Raw genomic sequence first — 20,044 nt, 5'->3', positions numbered from 1 at the left:
AGGAGTCTTAAATGGCTCCTTAAACATGAAAAGATGTTAAATTAGGCCAGAGCTTCAGCCATGGCTGTAACACTGAGGCCCAAATGGCTCAGAATAAAAATCCAGGGTGGAGCCATTTTGTTAAAAATGCTAATATGCTTCTTACAGTTTTCTACTCCTACATGCTCTAAAGTACATTAGTGGTTCAGACTTTCACTGTCTCTTGGTATGTGAAGGCCTGGGCGTTTATACTGATGTGACCTATCTTTAGATCTGTTCCAAGAGACCTGAGAACAAGACGGAGTTACCTAAGCACAAAGCAAACACACATCACACAATCAGCTTTTGTGCTGCCAGGGACAAGCACCAGGAGCCAACACCCCAATGACATATAATGACAAACCCTTTATCTTTTATAGCAATTAGAATTTCAGAGCTGCTTGACAGAAGAAATCATCTCCTTGCTCTCCAAAGAAATGCAACAGAGATATTCATTTTGTCTGACAGATCACCCTGAAACTGATCCTGCAACCCTTTTCTCTGCCATAACATCATCATTGGGGCAAATGTTCGAAGGAAACATTAGACTCCAGTCTGTCATGTCATTGTTCCTCCCCCCGTGGATTTCATAGTACCTTAAATCCATTAACCTAGTTACAAACTTCTAGTAGAAAACAATGTAGAAATAGGAATGTAAATAGGTTTTGTTCGATTCAACCCACTTGTTGTGAGTGTTGTGTTGTTGAATGACTACGCCAAACAATCCAGGTAAACTCAAGTATTGATGATTAGACAAGTCAAATCCAGCAGCTGGTAAACGTGGATGCTCACATTACAGGATAATATTCCTCCTACGAATTGATAAGGAAGAAAAGCAGCCTCATCTTCACTTAGATTCCTGATCATGGAGCCTGGGCTGCACATATATCATCTGCCCAGGGGATCTCATTACATACAGGCCACTGAGAGAGAGCAAAGAAGATGACATCAAAGAAAAAGGCATAGCAAACACCAAGCTGGACTTGAATTGAATTAGAAAAAAAATCAGGACGGTTTCCAAATCTTCAAGAGATCCCATCTTCCTGAAAGACATGCAGCAACTACTACAAATTCAGCCAAATCAAGAGAATCACTCTCCAATATACCACACTCAAATCTGCTACCACACAAAAATTAGCTCTTCCATTTCAAGAACCAAGAGCATTCAGTTGCTGAGAAGTGCATTTCACAAACTGGGAAACCATCTCAAAGAGAGGAGAGCAAGAACTCGAACCAACTGATAGTACTGCTTAGAAAAAAAAAGAGGCTAAAAGGAGCAGGGAAGCAAGATTATGCATCTGCTCAGACCATTAAAAGCCAATTATGGGTGAAGAGCATGAAGTTAACACGTCGTTTTGCCTTGTGTGCCTCAGGGAAGCATCATACCTGCTTTCTTCTCATGGCCTCCATTGAGAAGAAGAAGGCGTCAGAGAGGGAGTGACTGAGAGAGAGAGAGGGAAAGGGAAGGGGGAGGACAGCGAGAATGTGCCGAACAGATTGCTCCTCTATTCCTTTTCTTTCCTCGTATGCACATTCACTTCGCTGGTCATGTGACCTGATGGCTCCCTCTGTCGGTCCTCTTCCTTAGAGGTCCCCACAGAGCATGCTCAGTCAGTTCAAACGGTAACAACACTCCATTTCGTTCCACTGAAGGTATCCACTGGAACCAAGTCACCATGCAAATGCCTACACTCAACAAGGAGGGGGAAATGTTTGTGAAAACCTTGCATCTTCTTTGGAAAAGGTGTGTTTTTACTTCACACCAGCAATATTCACATCAGACGGGTTAATTATATGCATTTTTTGCATCACGTTTTTTCAGGAAAATGGGCCTAACAGTCGCTGCAGATGCACAACTAGTTCAGGAGCACCATGGGAGAAAGGAGGAGGTAGAAGAATAAAACAAAAAGGCCCCGGACCAACCAGGTTTCCATGGCAGACATCGATCTGCTAATCTAAACTTCCCAACAGGAGTCTTTTGTATTCTTTACACAAGAGTCATGGGAAAAGAGAAAACCAAACCAAATATGAAACCAGCAAAATAAGCCAAGAAAAACACAGAAAATACATCCAAAAAAGCGCAGAAGAGAGAGTGCAGGGTAAGGGTCAACTTCATAAAGCATCAGTGTAAACGGTTAAATCATTTCTTTCTTATTGTAATAATCAGTTGATCTGTTTTAATTCCTCAGGCCTGAAAAAGCAGGACTGTGACCACATGCCTTATGAGCCTAACAGTTCAAAACACATAAATAAGGGGAAAAGGAGAACTGTATTTCTGTTCAAGTCATGACTTGATGGTTAACTGATAAAATAGCAGCTATAATTTCACAAAGCTATCGTTGATTCCTTCTAAACCTCAATCAGCACTAGGGCTGAACGATATGGAAAAATAATCTAATTGCAATTTTATTTAAAAAAAATTGTGATTGCGATTTAATACGCGATTATTTTTTAAGCTCCTTGTCTTTTGGATTTTTCAACAAACACAGGGATTGTATTTTTCTGTTTTAGGAGACAAACTCGGCTGTTTTCAGCTCTGCAGTCACTCTTTACTGGCATTTTTTATACAGCTCCGGTATAGAAACCTGGCTAAAATATGTCCAGTATGGCATGCTGTACCGCTTATCCAGTGTATTAATTAAGGCTGTAAACCCAGGCTTGGTCACCGTGGCGATGGGCATCGTGTCCCTTGCCAAAAACTGTCATTTTGACGAAGTTTCATATGGAGTCACACTTTCCAAAGTGTCGGTTAACGGGCCCTGTTGGGTGCTGTGTTGATGTGATACGCTGCTAATCGCCATTTGAGCCATGCAGTTATCACAAGGCTTTATGGTGTTTTTTTAAACTGTTGAAACAAGTTTGTCGTGTTGCCTCGTGAGGTAGCAACACATGTTTTGCACAATACCTGGTGCTGTGCAACATCCTCTTTTTTAAAACCAAAGTAATTCCACACAACTGAAGTACTCCTCATCTTAGAAGGTAAAGTTTCTTTAGTGTCGGCTGCTGTCGTGGTTCTGCCTGAGGCCATCTTCGTCTGGTCAGTTTTTTTGGTTTTTTTTGGCCATTTGCGTGTTGAAAGTCACTCGACTTAAATCGCAACATATGCGATTAGAATATCTAATTTTTTCACATCGCAATTTTATCACAAATTCAATTAATCGTTCAGCCCTAATTAGCACTTAGCAAACAAATTTGCTGTGTAACATGATATCATATCTAAACGTGCACGATAACGAGATGGATCAGACATTTACAGTCACGGACAAAGCAAATAAACGGAAAAGTATACCAAGACTTAGCCCATATCTGGGCAAACAGACCTGTTCTCTCCGGAGGCGTTTTGCAGAGCGAAGGGCATTGCCTTTAAAACAGGGACATTCATCTTGTTCTGCAACTTTGGTCCAGCTTGAAATCTCAAGTAGGTTCCGAATCAAAGCATTTTTTGACTGATCTGTTTCTGGATCACATGTGCGGTTACAGGAGTGCCATCGGATCGGATTAATGGTTAAATTACAATAAGACTGAGTTATTCGGCTCATGTAGACACCTTAATCTGAAGACCCCGAATTAATTAAGACCCTGAGATAACTCGATCCAAATGTACACTGAACCTGTATGTAGACAACAGTGGATCGGATCGAGCGTTCTGCGCATGCTTCAGATTTTTCCCGGGATCGTCACCCGAAGTCGAAGGAGACGATATTACTGTTGTTGTCGCCGTCAGAAACAAACAAACAACTCGATGGAGAATGCTTCGTTGTGCATCGTCTGTGCCATAACCAGCTCATCACAGATGGAGAGGGACGCAGCTTCATCTCGCTCTTTGTTCGCGATCTTTCTGAATGCCTGAGTTTGTTGTTGTTGGTGGTGAAGACGTCAACAGGAAGTGGCTCTATTAGCGATAGCTGAAATGGGGACAGCGCCACCTATCGTACCGGGGTATGACATGCTTTGTGCCAGTGAATCCATTCATTCACCGCCATATATCCAAGGATAATTACCCTCAGATAAGGAGCATAACCCAACTATAGCTATAATCCAGTTAATCTCATCATGTAGACCCTCTGACTGAGTACAACTCCTATAATGCCTGCCCTAAATGTCATCTGATGTGTGGAAATATTTCAAATGGTAAAATAAAAGCAACCAAACAGCCAGTTGTAATGTCTGCAATCTGAACATTACTTAAGCCAGTAGTGACACAGTGCTCTCAGCTTACTTTAGCTAAGGCTCTGTCGCTGAACAATGCCGAAGTTGGCTTCTGATTCACAGCAGTGAACTGTTATTTCTATCCCAACAGCAACCAATTGGAGGCCAACGTTAACCTCAACGTCAACATGAGCTGAAGGGAAAAAAAGCAACGTTTTACAGAGATGGTGATGCTGTATTGTACAGATTTGAACTGGTTGTGCACCTGGTTGTATCACAGGTACAGCAGTTAACACAACGGCAATGATTTGTAATAAGCAGATACTCAAAATCAAATTACTAAGATCGGTATAGCGGTATCAAGGGTAATCCCGATATAAATTCAGTCAAAGCAGTTTATATTGATGGATTGGATTAGATAACCGGTTCCTTGGTGTAAAACTACAGACGCTTTCACGCACGCATTGGAGTCCTGAAATGTTCTAGATATTTTCCAGAGCAGTGGTGTGTGGAAATGCAATCGTCTGCAACATTTGCTCCAGACTTCTTGCTAAGATTTTCCACCCCAGCCTAGAAAAATCTCCAAATCTTCAGCTGGTGAAACAATGCATGAACATGTCAGCAAAAATCCTGGAACATTTGCTGCTGCTGTGCAAGCGTGCATGTGCCCCTATTGTGGATACATACAGATACATCTCGTACTGAAATGTGATGCAGAGCCTCATCTGCTACTTTCAACGTGTCATAGCAATAAACACAATTTCCACTGAGATTTCTGCACCATATGCTGCCTCCAGCATGCACTGGACACCTGTTCCAATACACCCCATTCTGCACATTTCCAGCTGGGGAGAGCATATCTCCAGCAGGCATTTGCACTACAAAGGCCTCATATGTAATGTGCACAAACATTTAAGTGTTAAGATTGTTTATTTCTATTGTTATATATTTAAATGTTCTACATTGTTTGCTACTATTAACATGTTTTGTTTGTTTTGTTAATAAATGTTTCTTTTTTTGTTTAAATTGAGACTTGTGTAACATTTGTTATCATTGTGTCATTTTTATCATGTAAATGGAGGGAGAAAGACTAATATCGGCAGTACATATCGGGGATTGGTTAAGAGTGATGTCAAAAAGATCGGTATCAGCCTTAAAAAACCCGGATCGGTCGATCACTTGTGCACATTAATCAATCTACAGCTTCTTACTCAAGTCTAATGACACGCTAACAAGATGGTTTGCAAATATATTCAAAATTTTGAACATGCATTGGCATGATTTCTCACCAGAGAATTAACAGATCTGTGTCCTTGATTTCTTTCAATGAGGAATTGGTTAGCCTCTCTCCTAAAAACAAGCATCCCTGATGTTGTTGTTGTTCTTCTTCTTTTCATAATTTCTTTTATCTGATGTTTTTGTCCCAAACCTCTAAAAGTGTGGTTGATCCAGGCACAGGGCTCATGTATATTAATGCATGTGGCCTTTCAGGGGCCCCATGGACTCTGAAAGACCGGTGGAGATGAAGAAATTTTGTCAGGTGATTTTAAGCCATCATCTTGCAGAGACCCATGCCTTTTCCCCCCATCATTATTAATCCTTTCCTCGGGAGTGAGGCTATTGTGAGGCTCGTGACAAGACTGCAACCTTTTCGTAGAATCTTCTCTAATGCTAATGATGGAGATGGCTAACGTGTTGCAACATAGGCTAAATTGCTCGTAGCCCATAGTGCTAATGCACAGTACAAGAGGTAGTTGTCCCAATCAGAAATATACATCCAGGACAAAAAAGTAACAAATACTGTGTTGGACATGTGACAAAAATCACTTCAAGCAGGTATATCTAAATATTTTCAACTTTTACCTTGCAACAGCAAGCAATGGAGGTATTATGAGAGCATGTTTTTTATTTTTTTTACAATGCTAGAGTTCAATCTCTGTGTAGGAAAAAGGCAACGATAAATTACGCCATGATACATGTCCTGACAGAAAAGCAATGTTGTCTGCTTCTGAAAGGTGACTGGTTGGGGTTGCCTGAGTCCTTGAGTTTTTTTATGGGGTTTATTTCTGGACTGATGGTAAGCCAAGTATAAAGCTCAACATTGTTCACTGCAACAATTTCAGCTGAAACTGAAAGTCAATACTCAGATCAGCAGTGAAAACCAACTCATTCCAAGTTGGATCCGATGGCAGAAAAGACTGACGGACAGACCTCATTAACCCAAACATACAAGGTGAACTGGGAATTTCTGGTGGAAGCCCCTGTCCTGTAGATCTTCAACCCGCAAGTGACGGCCACTCATCCTTCACACAATACTTTATTTTGTTATCAGACTCTTTCACAATGCAATGCTACAGTCAGTATTGTGCAAAACATGTCATACATGTTCCTACTCGCCACAAACTGTTAGGTAAAGATGGGTTTGGGCTGGCTGTGTGAGGAGCACCTAATGAGGAGTTGATGGGGGATACAAGTTTGTCTGGGTATGAACGAAGCCAGGCCTTGGAAGTGTTTTTAGACTACCACTCTCTTCTCACATAAGCAACAGTTGGCCGAATTCAGCCATAGCCTCCATCAAAGAAAGTCTGCAGGTGCACAAACGGAGTGATGAGAGGCACTGGCAGATTCCCTGGCTTTGGGAAGCCTTCAAGGAAGCGACTGAGAGCAGCATAGGATGATCAGCCAATCTAAACCCCAACCCACACAAAAGAGGAGTAAACAACTTTACAGTAAAGCTTTTACTTCCTATAGATAAATCCTGTTGGCTTATGTTGTGCTTGTGGCCAACTACAACAAAATTTGTTTCCATTCTATGATCCATAAAAGCTGAACCCTCTTTCCAAGGAGTTGAGGATGTTTTCGTTGCCTTCATATTTGTCCAATTTGCTGCATACAACCATAAAAGGACATAGCTGACGTAAAAAAGATCGGAACAGCTTCTTGCAGAGGTGTCCCATATTAATCGGAAAAATATTTGAGTCACTTCACCTTGTAACTAAGTTTCAGTGGGCAAAAGGAAACTGCAAATCAAGAGAAATCAAATGGGATTGAGCACAAAAAGTTCTTAGCTAAAAAGTTACCATAGAAAAGAAATGCAGGTTCGATTTAGAACAAAAATAAAAACAAGACCATCACAGCAAAACGCAATGTAAAAACATATTTTGAACTCAATTATCTGATTTTTTTATTATTAACATTGAAAGCCAAAAAAGATAAATGAAAAATAAATGTAATGCCAAGCTGGGGCTATCGCAACAATCGGCAATGTGTAATGCCATGGTTTTGTTAGACCAACCACTGGCGAATGCCAATGAAATGCAAAGACCAAACTGTTACTATATTGCCAAAAGTATTCACTCACCCATCCAAAAAATTCAGGTGTTCCAGTCACTTCCATGGACACAGGCGTATAAATTCAAGCACCTAGTCATGCAGACTGCTTCTACAAACATTTGTGAAAGAATTGGTCACTCTCAAGAACTACTTGTACTTGTCTGACTGCATTGTGCCGAGTGTAAAGTTTGGTGGAGGGGGGATTATGGTGTGGGGTTGTTTTTCAGGAGCTGCGCTTGACCCCTAAGTTCCAGTGAAAGAAACTTTGAATGCTTCAGCACACCAAGAGATTTTGGACCATTTCATGCTCCCAACTTTGTGGAAACAGTTTGGGGATGACCCCTTCCTGTTCCAACATGACTGCGCACCAGTGCACAAAGCAAGGTCCATGAAGACATGGATGAGCGAGTCTGGCGTGGAAGAACTTGACTGGCCTGTCCTCAACCTGATTGAACACCTTTGGGATGAATTAGAGCGAAGACTGCAAGTAAGGCCCTCTCGTCCAACATCAGTGTCTGTATCAATCATAAGGCTTTCAAAAGCTCTGTTATGTTGAATGTCATATACTTGAACCAATCAGATTTTAAATTGTGATTAGGTTTCATTTTTGCCAAGGTGGAGCTTTACAGCTGGCCTTGACACTTGAATTAGATGTGTGTAGCAGTTTAGCCAATCAGCTGAGCAAAGCAGCTAGCATGTCACACGGTGCATTGGACGTTAGCTAGCTCCGTAGCTTTGGCTTTCATTTTTATTAGGCCTAGTTTTTATATATATATATATATATATATATATATATGCGTACGAGAAGGAGAGGAGAGCAAGTGCACCTGACGGCTAAACCTCGGTCCAATAATTCCAAAGGACGCCAACTCCCCGTGGGCTCACCACCTGCAGGGAGAAACATCAAGGTTGGGTGCAGTGAGCTGGATGACAGACGAAGACAAGGTCCTGGACATGCCAATCTCTGGTGTCACAAACTGACTCTTGGGACATGAAATGTCACCTTGATGGCGGGGAAGGAATCTGAGTTAGTGTGTGAGGTGGAGCAGTACCACCTAGATGCAGTAGGGCTCATCTCCAACTGGTCTCTGGAACCAAACTCCTGGCAAGGGGCTGGACTCTATCATACTCTGAAGTTGCCCTGGGGGAAAGGCAACAGTTGGGTGTTGGTAGACTCATATCCGCCAAAGTGCCTCTTCCTCTGGGCCTTTGCGTTTCCCTGGTGAGGGTAAGAGGGTTTTGAGTTGCAGGACGGAAGGCTCAAGACTGTGGCATGTGCTTATGCACCAATCAGCAGTACTGATTACCCAACTTTCTCAGAGTCCCTGGGTGGTGTCCTGGAGGAGGTGCCAACTGGGGATTCAATTGTTTGCTTGGGAGACTTCAGTGCTCAAGTGGGTAGTGACTGTGTCACCTGGAGGAGCACGACTGGAAAAAACAGCCTCTCTGATCTGAACCCAAGTGTTTTGTTATTTGAGTTCTGTGCGAGGAATGGACTGTCCACGAACACCACGTGTCAGCATGGGGTGGTTCATAGGTGTACTTGGTATCTGGCCATCTAAGGCCAAAGGTTGTTCGGTTGATTTCATAGTTGTATCATTAGACCTGTGGCCATATATATATATCTTAAACACTTTGGTGAAGAGAGAGTCAGGGCTGTCAACTGATCACCGCCTGGTGAGGAGTTGGATCCGATGGTGGAAAAGACTGACGGACAGACCTCATTAAAGACCAAACAAATTGAGAGGGTGAAGCCCCTGTCCTGTAGATGTTCAACCTGCACCTCCAACAGTTTTTCACAAAGGGACAAGAGCTATAATCAGAAGGCCATCGGTGCCTGTCGTGGCAGAAACCAGGGGATCAGCTGTTAGACACCAGTGATGTAAGAAGCCACAATGGTGGAAAGGAGGGTGTCTGGTTCGGGTACCTCATTGTTGCATCTCTGCTCTTTCTGGATGAGGAGGTTCTGTTGGCTTCTTCAAGTCATGACCTTCAGCGTGCACTGGAGCAGTTTGAAACCAAGAGTGAAGTGGCTGGGATAAGAGTCGGCCCCTCCAAGACTGAGGCCATGGTTCTCAACCGTAAAGGTGTGGAGTGCTCCTCCCTTCGGGTTGAAGATGGGTCCTCGCCTGAAGCAGAGGAGTTTCAGTATCTCCTGATCTAATTCACAAGTAATGGCAAGTTGGAGTGGGACATGGGTGGGGCTTTGTCAGTGGTGATGAGGGCGCTGCATCGGTCCATTGCAGGTATGTTCCAGACATAACATATGGGCACAAGATTTGGATGGTGACTTAAAGAATGAATCAAGAATAAAAGCAGCTAAGATGAGTTCTTTCAGGGAATATCTGGGCACAGCCTTAGAGATAGTAGGCCTGTAGTAGATAGTAGGCCTTAAGAGCTTGTAGGCCCGGAGGGAGGTGAGGTTAATGGGCATATAATCTCTATTTCTTGGTTTGGTTCTTTGCTGGAGCTATGACTGATGCTGAAATTCAGTGAGCTGGTTGTTGTCTTGAGCTTGTGTCGTGGAATGTGTGTTTAAGTCCAGAAAGCTGGCTGGATTTTCCAAAGGGGCCTTTACCAGAAATGTCTCAAGGACATTTTTTTTTCTTTTTGTTTTTAAAATGCGTTCACACTGAGGATAACACTGCCAGGTGAGTCTCTGGTGGCTTGCGACTCCTCAGGGCTTCAGTGCAGGTCCACCTGGGTCTCTTCCCTTTTCCCTCATCTGCTGCAGAACACACTGCACATGTGATGGTTGCCATAGCGAGACAGGCCCCCACAGTTAAACCACACTTCCGGACTCCCAGCGGTCTGCACCGAGGGCATAATGTTGTTTTTTTCCTCTAACAGCTATATCCAAGATGTCAAGCATTTTAGGAACATCAGTAAATTGGGCAAAATTGCAGTGAAATACGTCTCTAATCCTACATATAAAAAATTAAAAGAAAAGGCTTTCACCACTTGATTCACTGTGGTGATTTTGCAAAAGAAAGCAACTAAAGCAGGATTCAAATGAGCACTATATGTAGCTATCTGCATTCGTCTCACCCAACACAAAGTGAAGGAAAATAGACCAAAGCAGTAAAGCTTTCACATTCCCCCAAAAAGCTCAGCTCTAACAAGATAGTAGAGTTGAAGCGTGTTAACAATCCAATAGATTGACTGCCATCGTCACTATCTGACATTATAGCCCTCCAAAACAGTGACCTGCTCAAACTACAGCCTGGAATACACAAGACAGGAGGGGCTGGAGAGAGTAAGTCAGCAGTAATCTCTAAAATAAAATAAAACAGCGTCTCAAAAATAAACAACAGCAGGGAAACCAACATTAAGCAAAAGAATGATCTGAGCAATCATTTCTAAATGGAAAACAGCAAAGGGAGAAAGAAAATATTGGTGAGTGGACCAGCATCCTGACAGAAGCAGCAAAGAAATATGAGCATACGGCCAAATCAGAGCAAACACTGCATGCAGTCGTTTGAGAGTTGGGCCAGAATATGACATCAGCTGGGTGTTGTCGGTCCAATAATGGCAATTGCCTCTCAACAATATATAGTAACTGAACTGTAGCAAGCCAAAGATATTCTCAACATTGAACCAAGGCAGTTTTCCTGCTGTGCCTCCCGTCCGAATGCACACTCTAAATAAAACATACATTCTGTACATTCGGTAAGCAGAAAATAAGAAACACCTCAACACTGTAAGGCCAAGCCAGACAATGGGCCTGCAATCAATTATCCATCAACGTGAGCTTAAACCTATACATTTCAAGAATAAGGCACGATTGCTACTTGTCTGCTGGAGGTGCCGTCTATCTGGAAAACGCAGATGATGCTCATTTAAAAACAAGCCTACTGTTCCAGTTTTAAATGTTCTTCCAGTTACGTTTGCAGTTGTGTTTTTCGTTTGTTTTCCAGCCAACCAAATACCAAACCAGCTCGTGAAATCACAGCAGCATACTCCACCAAAAAAACAGAGCTGCCAAACAACAAGTGGTACGTTTTTCATGTTCTTTTTAACAGCGAAATAAACACAAAGGCCTCTGAGCCTGTAAGATGTTTCAAAATTCACAACATCAGCCTCAGACAACGTGTTGGGTTCAACGAGATCTTTGAAATCACACTTAAAAGGAGCGTTTGCCAGAAAGATTTAGCTGCCCTGCGTAAAGATGAGCACAGAAATGTACTGGTGTGCATGCCTGGATTTATCTGTGAAGACAGACAGATCTATATTTTCACTTTAGAAAACCATTTACCTTTTATTCTTAACTTGTTGATCGATTTCTCGATCTAACAACTTAAATAGGGCTGCAACTTCTTTCTTTTTTTCCCCATTATTGGTTAAGCACCCAATTGTCTTCTCAGCTCATTGAACATTTGTTCTGGCTGTCGAGCCAAGACGTGAAAAACTGCCCTCATAATTTTGAGATGGTTATCATTGCAAAGAGAAACCACGTTAATAATCTCTACAAAACACCGAGAAGAAAACAATGTTGTCAGTCAAGTTCATCTTTAATTTTGTTGATAGCATGTGTCGTCTTTCACTGGGAAAGGAATTTATCTCAACTATGGGTGGAGGGAGGGGGAAGAGCACAACTATACAAAGAGCAATTACACCTTAAAAGGACGAACTGATAAAAGATCCACGAGACCAAACATCAACCAACAACACAATGTCAACTAGAACTAAACCACTGATTATGCCAAACACAACGGTGTTGCAGTTTCTGAATAATATGGTTATTTTCAATGCTAGCAGACTACATTATCTTCACATTTTATAAGCGGACACACACAGATGCTTTATTTTTTCTTAGAAACTCATCAGATGTTTAATCTGATTTATTAAAATCATTCCTCATGCATTCTCTGCCATGTAATTACTCAATTAAGCGAGCACACGTGAATCCATAATGTGGTATAAATCACTTTGTTTAAATTGGAGAAAATTAGGGTATAATTACCCTGGACTGATTATTGCATCAAATATCACGCAGAATAAAGTTGTGAGAAGAAGCGGAAGTGTCTGCAAAGCTCGTTGACTCGCACCTTTCTTTGCAAATGCCTCCAAAAACTGAGCTAGTAAGCAAATATCATCAAGACGCGGTTTGAGCGACCTCTACCGAACATGTCCGTATACCAGCTCCTAAATCTACTAAAACAAATTAAACAAATTAAACAAAGACTGAGGCTCCACACACTCATGCGCTGTTGTCGAATTTACCCCCTATTTAATGACAAATACCTCTTATCAATAAAAAAAAATAAAGAAATAAATGAAATAAAGAGAAACAGTGCAGCCTGAAACAGCTAACTCGAGGCTGGCTTACACCGGCTAAAATAGCTGACAATAATGGCAGATAGCTCGCAAAGACGAGGTGTAACTAGTGAAATAATATTCAAAATTGGAGAATTCAAAATGAAAGCTTTCAGAGCTCCGCTGCTTTCGGAGCTCGCGCCGAAACCTGCTGTACTAGTACTGTATGTAGATGGAGGCTGTAGCAGCACTGTTGCCTTCATTTGCCTGCATCAGTTACGTCTAGGTAACACTGCAGAGCACCGTGAAGATAACATTCTTACCCAAGCATCTAGCCGTATAGCTCAAAATATCTCAAAGACTAACTTAGGTTGTTTAAAGCAAATAACCTAAAAAATTAAATAAAAACCAGTCTGTGGGTGAATTTGAGAAAGTGAGCACTCTGCTAACTAGCATTACTGCTAGCTAGCTAGCTGATCATCAACGTTTATATTTAGCCTACCGGTCTGCCGGTAACTGACGACACAGACCAAACTGTGAATAATGCCGGGGCAAAATGCACTAAGAAATAGGTGAAGTTTATTTTGAACCGCTAAAGCTATACACAGCCAGGATAGTGACATGAGCCTGGACCATGTATGAACGTGTCCAACCAAACAGCACACAACGCGCCAGCCTTAATCATACACGTTCCGGGGCGCAGCATCTTCCTGCACATTCAGTTGCCCTCCGGTCCAGCACAAAAGCACAAGACTCCAGGCTGGTAGCGGGCAATTTACGACAAAACGACACTTCGACAGCGACAATTCGCCTGTTTACAGGGGGCTCTCTGGCTGCCCGAACGAAACACATTTTCCAGGACACTAAAAACAGTCTGAGAGCAAAACAAGCTAGGCGTAGATAAAGCTCAAATACTCACCTCGGTTCCTACCGAAGCCATGGTGCCTGGACGTTAACTCCGCCCACACAGAATTACGTCACATTTATTGATTTGCTATCAGTATCACCACACCTCAGAGTTTGTCAGTGATATTGTAAATAAGGACGCTAATATCCATCAGATATTGTAGTAACTGAGAGGTGGATCGTGTAATTACAGTACACGGTTAAGTCAGACTGTAACCTACACCATGTCGTCCAATGAATAGCTTAACAGCATAATTCAAACCACAGACTGTATAGTCTTCCCTTTGAGTACAGGCAGTTATATCTCACAAATATTACCCAAGCACGTAGCCATCGGTGTTTGTATTTACACACAGTACTGTACAATGTGACAAGTTATTTGGCAAACCAATTATTGCGCCATTTTTCCTTTAGAAGATAAACTGATTGCATTATTAGCCTATCATCAGGGACAATATTTTGTCTCTGTCCCACTTCATGTTAAAGGTGTCGGTTGGTCCGGGCTTTGTGAAGGCCTGTCAGTGTTATCCTCATTAAACTTGAAAAACTTCACTCTTTATGAACCTGCTTATCTTTGCTCACAAGGACACCGTCGTGTTAAGAGATGAGATTCCTCCCTAAAATGGAACCATGTGCTTTTTTACCAAAATATTATTGTATCCTGTTGTGGACCGACTCCAGATCGAAATATGATAACATAGATCCATCGTAGGTGCGTTGAAGAAGAGGACGGAGAGTGTTTCTTTAGGCATATAAAAGCCAATCTCAGCAAGGGCGGAATAGAGTAACTCAAAGTGAAACCACCTGCTCCTTTGTGCAGTGCAATGGCCTCCACTTACTAACATTCATGAAAAGAAGCAGTCACTTAAACTGGCCAGAAATACATGGAATTATACCAGCTTATGGAGGAATACGCACGGTCATGTGACACACAACTGACCACTGGTCAGCACACAAGCACATATAAAACCTATACTTGGCTATAACGGCTGAAAGCTGAAGCCACTGATTCTTCATAATGACTATTGTCACTCTGTCAATTAACTGCGTAGCTATTTTTGCTCCTTTGTAAAGTGCTGTGGACTACAAGGAAATAGAACCAGACTCGGTGCACGCCTGCCTGACCCCTGCCTGAACACTGTCTATTTTAAGTGGAGTGATGGCCTGTGAAGAGAAGCCCAGCTGTGCCAGGAGCCATCACAATGCCTTTTACACCCAGTTATGTCACCAGATTACAAACAGGGTAAACTAATCTAAGATTCTGAGATGATTCGGTCAACTCATAACGAACCACCAGACTCAAATGACTCTCACACCGTTGAGCTTGTTTTTTTCTGGATCTGCATTTAGACTCTTTCTCTCTTGAATATTTTTCTGGGTTAACTTTAACAACTGCTTATCCTGAGCCATCAACATCTCTGTTACACCTCATCCCAACGTGTCGGTTCAAGGATGGTTTCCTTTTATTAACAAATCCATATCAGACCTGATCAGTCTGTCTTTATAAGCAGGGACCCCTACTGACACGTCCTTGTATATTAAACCACGGTGGCATTAACGTTGGCTGTATAATTGTAATATTAAACGCACAGGAAAAAAATATTTAATTAATTTCTCCTAGACAACTCTGAGTTCTTTGTGACTTCTTTTTGAAAAAAAATCCTGAACAGAGAGACTCAAAGTCTTTTGAAATTGCAACTGAGATTTCATCAAGCTCTAAAATAAATCTCAGGCTTCCTCAACTTGTGGGCCTCTCTTTGATCTCGAACAGAAATCACAAACCTCTCCCTATCGCATGAGCTCGATCTGCATTTCCTTCAACCCGACTCCCACCTCTCACTCTAAGCTCGGACAGAGCAAAAAAGAGGTCTCCTCACTGTGGTCTCTTCTGATTTCTCTTGCATTGGGTCTATATGAATTATTTGACATTGTAAAATAAAACTGGATTTGATTTCAAAGCGATAAAAGTTATGACTTTGTGCCTTTTCACTTCAAATCCAAGCGCAGCGTAAGTGGGGAAGAAAACATTGAAATCCTTACTCAAAATAAATGGGGCAAAAGCCACTGTGCAGCAGAAGCTTTTCAAAGCAAACTGAGCAGAAGAGAGTATTTGATAGGTGTTTATGATAGGATCTGTTTTACAGACAGTTTGAAGTTTAGTACTTTTAAATGATAGTGATTTCATAGCTGCCTTCTTTTAAGTCTTTTAAGGCGTAAAAATGCCCCAAAAAATCTGAATAAATAGTGATGAAAACTGAAAGCAATGTTGAAAGTCAGAAGAAAAATTCAATCAAAGTTTTCCCACACTCTTTACCCCTTTCAGGTCCCCCCTGTCAGACAGGCAGTTGGGAGCAATACCACTGAGTTATTGGCTGGTCAACAAAGCAATGATAAAGTCAACCCAATGACAAACAAGTTGGCATTACACCAGTTCCAAAATAGGATGCCACGATGAGTGGAGTGGAGGAGCCAAAAGTAGACTCACGGGAGACAGGTAAACCCACAACAATCCTTTACTGGATTGTACATTTCACAAGGATCAGACAGGAAACAACTAAACCAGTTTGCATATGCAGTGAAAAGAGTAGTGCCTAACAAAACACAGGTCAATAAACTGAAACTGAAGGTGTGAACAACGAACGGAGGAAGCAAAACCAACTGCTGAAAAAGGTGTTATCTGCTGCTCTCTTGCCTGCCTGAGGTCAAGTTTCCATTTTGCATGCTTTGAATCTTTTAAGGACACCTGCTGGAATTGAAATCCACAATTCGTTGTCATTCCACGTTAAGAGCTTGAGTAGTAAATTGGTGGAACATTTGCCTACAGCCGATCAGAGAGTGGTGAATCTCTCTTCCTTATCTTTTTGAAAACGCTCACAGCAGTCATGTTACTGACTCATTGCCAGATAACTGAAACGGTTTTACAGTCTTTTTCTGTCCTGTCCAAACTTCTTCTTTTTTAAACAATGTGTTGATGACATCACATTAAAATGTTTTAATGTTGACTTTGTGCTATTTTCAGTTAAACTGATGTGACTTGACAATTTCCACATTACTGCATTCTGTTTCTCTTTACATTTCATACTTGCCACAACTTTTGCTGTTTCTTTTATCTAACTATAACAATTTTCATAGAAGAGCAACGATCAGTTAATGTGATGCAATGTTACACTGTTAAACTACATAAAGAGAAGAGAAGTTAAAAAAAGCTCCACATTAACCAACTATTAAATAGAGGGAAAAAAGCAGTCACAAAATAGAAGTATGGTCAGAAACAGTAACACAAATAGGGAAGGAAGTATGAGACTGTAATTTTCACTGTTATATTTTACACTGGTGCAGGCACATTGGATCTGTATGGTGTCTCCTTCCATCACTAACAAAACCTCTCAAGTAATTTGATGAGATTTTTTAATGCTATAATTCTGCAGTTGCCTCTAAAATGGTCTGTTCTGTAAAACTAGTCTGTTCTAATAAAATGAACTCCTCCTGGTTTATGACACATAACTGTAAGACTCCTCACATAGACGAAACCGAACAATTGGGAATACAATGCTTCTACGGGTAATAATAATTAGAAGATATTTTGAGATTGCCACAAGAGGGCGCCAGTCGTGCCATTTTAGACGTCAAGAGCTTTAAATTGAGCAGCAGAAGAAGCTTGCTGAACTTCCGGTTCAGTTGTCAGGGAAACCCGCCATGTACGAGCAGTTCTGTTGAAACGCTTTGAGGAGGCGGTCAAGTTTGGAGCCACTTGTCAGGCCTGCTTTGCTCAGAGAGACCGATGGGAAGCTAGCCCGTCATTCAGCTCGGTTAGCACACAGTCACGGTTGAACACGGAGAAGGCGAACGTTACGTTAGCTAAAAACCGACATGACGCAACAAGCTGCTGCCCTGCAGACCTACAACAACGAACTTGTCAAGTGTAAGTGACTTGTTTTGTTCTTCGGTAGCTAATTTGACTCTTTATGTGTCACCGATAAAACTGTGGTGAAGATGAGTAACTGGTGGCGGGTTGTTGTTTCAAATTGAATATTTAGACCGAAGATGCTTCATCGTCTGGACAGGAAAAAGCGCGTCTTCCCCTGTAGTCTTTCGCCGTATGTTTCCGATGCGAAATTAATTTGACTAATAGTAATATTTTCTGTTCATTAAACTTAATCTGTATTCTTAATTTAGCCCCAAATGCCCCCTCCCCCTGGTACTTTTAAACCGGTGTAAAGTAAGTGTCAGTGGTTCTCGTGATGAAGCACTTTTCTGCTGCTTTGAGCACCAAACAGGACGGTCCTTCCAATCTGATTAACCTGCACAGATTATGCAATCACCTGGAAATCAGCATTTACCTCTCTGCACAACAACCACAGACATAATGAGTGGGGCTGGCTGCTAAAACGTGTCACACCTGAATACTTTGCTTCTTCTACCCAAACTATTTTTACAGAATGGCAGCTTTAAAAAGAAATAATAGCTTTAACTCTTGTCACCAGTCACGTGTTGTTTAATCTGTCCCTGCTCTTCTATGGCAGGTTACCTGACCTCATTTTACCTTCTGATAAGTTTAAACAAAGCAACTGCAGTTTTGTAACTGTACTGACATAATGCCTGTAAAACAATTCAAACCTCATGAGACAAATTGAAACTTGTAGAAATGTACACGTGTGCGGTCACCTGTTGGTTGCAGAATCCAGAGAAACCTTTCTGTGTCTCCATCAGGTATTGAGGACCTGTGCTCAAAGCGGGATGAGCTGAACCGTCAGATCAAGCAGGAGGAGGAGGAGAAGGAACGGCTGCAGCACGACATCCGCCTCCTCTCAGAGAAGCTGAGCAAGGTCAATGAGAGCCTGGCACAAAGACTCGCCGCCCGCGCCACCTTCGACCGCACCATCGCAGAGACGGAGGCTGCATACACCAAGGTGTGTCCCCTCTGCCCTAAATCTTATTTCAGCTCTGTGACTTTAGACTGTTTCCTGTGACAAAGACTTAAAGGAGAAGAGTGCCGTTTGACTTAGTAACATTATAAACTAGCCTTAACTGAAACCCAGACTGGTGTCTCCATCATTCTGGTTGTTATTCTATATAATTAAATCAGGCTGCATCTTGTGTTGGTCGTTACTAGGCACTTAACTCCTGCTATGAGCAGCTAACTTAACTTAGCCTTATTTTTGATGCTCCATTAACGTCCTTTCAACTGCTGATATGGCTTTTAACAGGAGAGACACAGGCAGCTTCGTCCTGTATTAATGATTTATCTCGTCTGCTGTTAAATGGCATCATCTGTGGAAGTAGACCATGAACTGTGCACCGTTTCTCATCCATTACACAAAGTTGAAACTGAAAGAATGGCCGTTAAACTATAAAACCATGTTGATCTAGAACACTCCCCATCATTTGGATTACTTGCACGGTACTCTGCCGTAATCCAGCTCCTGAAACATCGTTTCTCCGGTGAGCGGTCGGATGTTATTAAATGGACATCCATCCTCGGACCATGTAGGGATGCGGTCGGAGGAACTGCTAAAGCAACACGCAGGCTAACGACCCCCAGTGACTTGTGTGGGAACAAACTCGGTTTATGGGAAGAAACGTCGGTGTGTGCATGACAGTGAGGCTAAGAGCAGTGTGCTGGTGGGCAACGATGTTAGCTAACAGTTGCTTTTGCAGCACTTTAAAGTTGGGTGGGACACGAAACGCAACCCAATATCTAAGGATCAATAAAAAGAGTCTTTACAGCCTCCAACTGCTGCACAAATAATTGTCCTTGCTTATCACGCACAGCCAGTGGCTCCCTGGTTTAGATGAAGACGTTAGCCCCACGGTGCTCGACTGAGCTCCTCTTGAGTTGTTGTTATGATGTAATTCAGCCTGTGGAGGAGATCCTCGCAGGCATGTGGCGCAGCCTACTTGCTGATGCTGAACTCCCTGTGTGTTCGCACTAATCACTGCAAACAAATACTCCCAAACTGCTCTTATGTGGAAAAACAAGGGGGTTTGCAATGCCCCCCCCTTCTTGCACAGTTTCACTTTTTGTGTACTTGGCCTGTTTGTTAGCATGCGTTTGTTTTGTTCCTGTAGATCTTGGAGAGCTCGCAGTCTCTTCTAAGCGTCCTGAAGCAGGAGGCGGGAAACCTCAGTAAAGCCACAGAGCCTCGGAGAAAGGAGCACTGACGGCGATGAGCGGTCACCGAACTCTGCGTGACCACAACACACCCATCACTGATCTGAAACTGAAAAAAAGGCAATTTATAGACGTCTTTGGACTATTTGTAATATATTTGTTTTCTTCTAAGCTCTTTAATTCAATAAATGTTTCTCATCGTTGGTCTGGAACTCTCCCATGACTCTTTCAGAGCAAGCAGATGAGCACAGAGGTGAAAGACTCATTCAA

General features: G+C 42.2%; 2 protein-coding genes across 3 annotated transcripts in view; one reads left to right on the top strand and one right to left on the bottom strand.

The window, feature by feature from the left end:
• ehmt1b (euchromatic histone-lysine N-methyltransferase 1b) overlaps positions 1-13,727 on the bottom strand; it is a 30,767-nt gene extending 17,040 nt beyond the window's left edge. For both annotated transcript variants that reach the window (XM_072371470.1, XM_072371469.1), the window contains exon 1: positions 13,676-13,727. In XM_072371470.1, coding sequence (XP_072227571.1) covers positions 13,676-13,696 — 21 coding nt within the window. In that variant the 5' untranslated portion in view covers positions 13,697-13,727. The remainder of the gene's footprint in view (positions 1-13,675) is intronic.
• Positions 13,728-17,316: 3,589 nt separating this feature from the next.
• On the top strand, positions 17,317-19,977 carry ssna1 (Sjogren syndrome nuclear autoantigen 1). Its single transcript, XM_072371649.1, has 3 exons — positions 17,317-17,584; positions 18,373-18,572; positions 19,732-19,977. Exons 1-3 carry the CDS (start codon positions 17,533-17,535, stop codon positions 19,822-19,824), a joined length of 345 nt encoding a protein of 114 aa, XP_072227750.1. The 5' UTR covers positions 17,317-17,532; the 3' UTR covers positions 19,825-19,977.
• The last annotated feature ends 67 nt before the right edge of the window (positions 19,978-20,044 follow it).

This window comes from Leuresthes tenuis, unplaced genomic scaffold (assembly GCF_036924035.1).
Source record: "Leuresthes tenuis unplaced genomic scaffold, fLeuTen1.0.hap1 SCAF_19, whole genome shotgun sequence".
Classification (NCBI taxonomy): Eukaryota; Metazoa; Chordata; class Actinopteri; order Atheriniformes; family Atherinopsidae; genus Leuresthes; species Leuresthes tenuis.
This window is presented reverse-complemented; position numbering and strand designations above follow the sequence as displayed.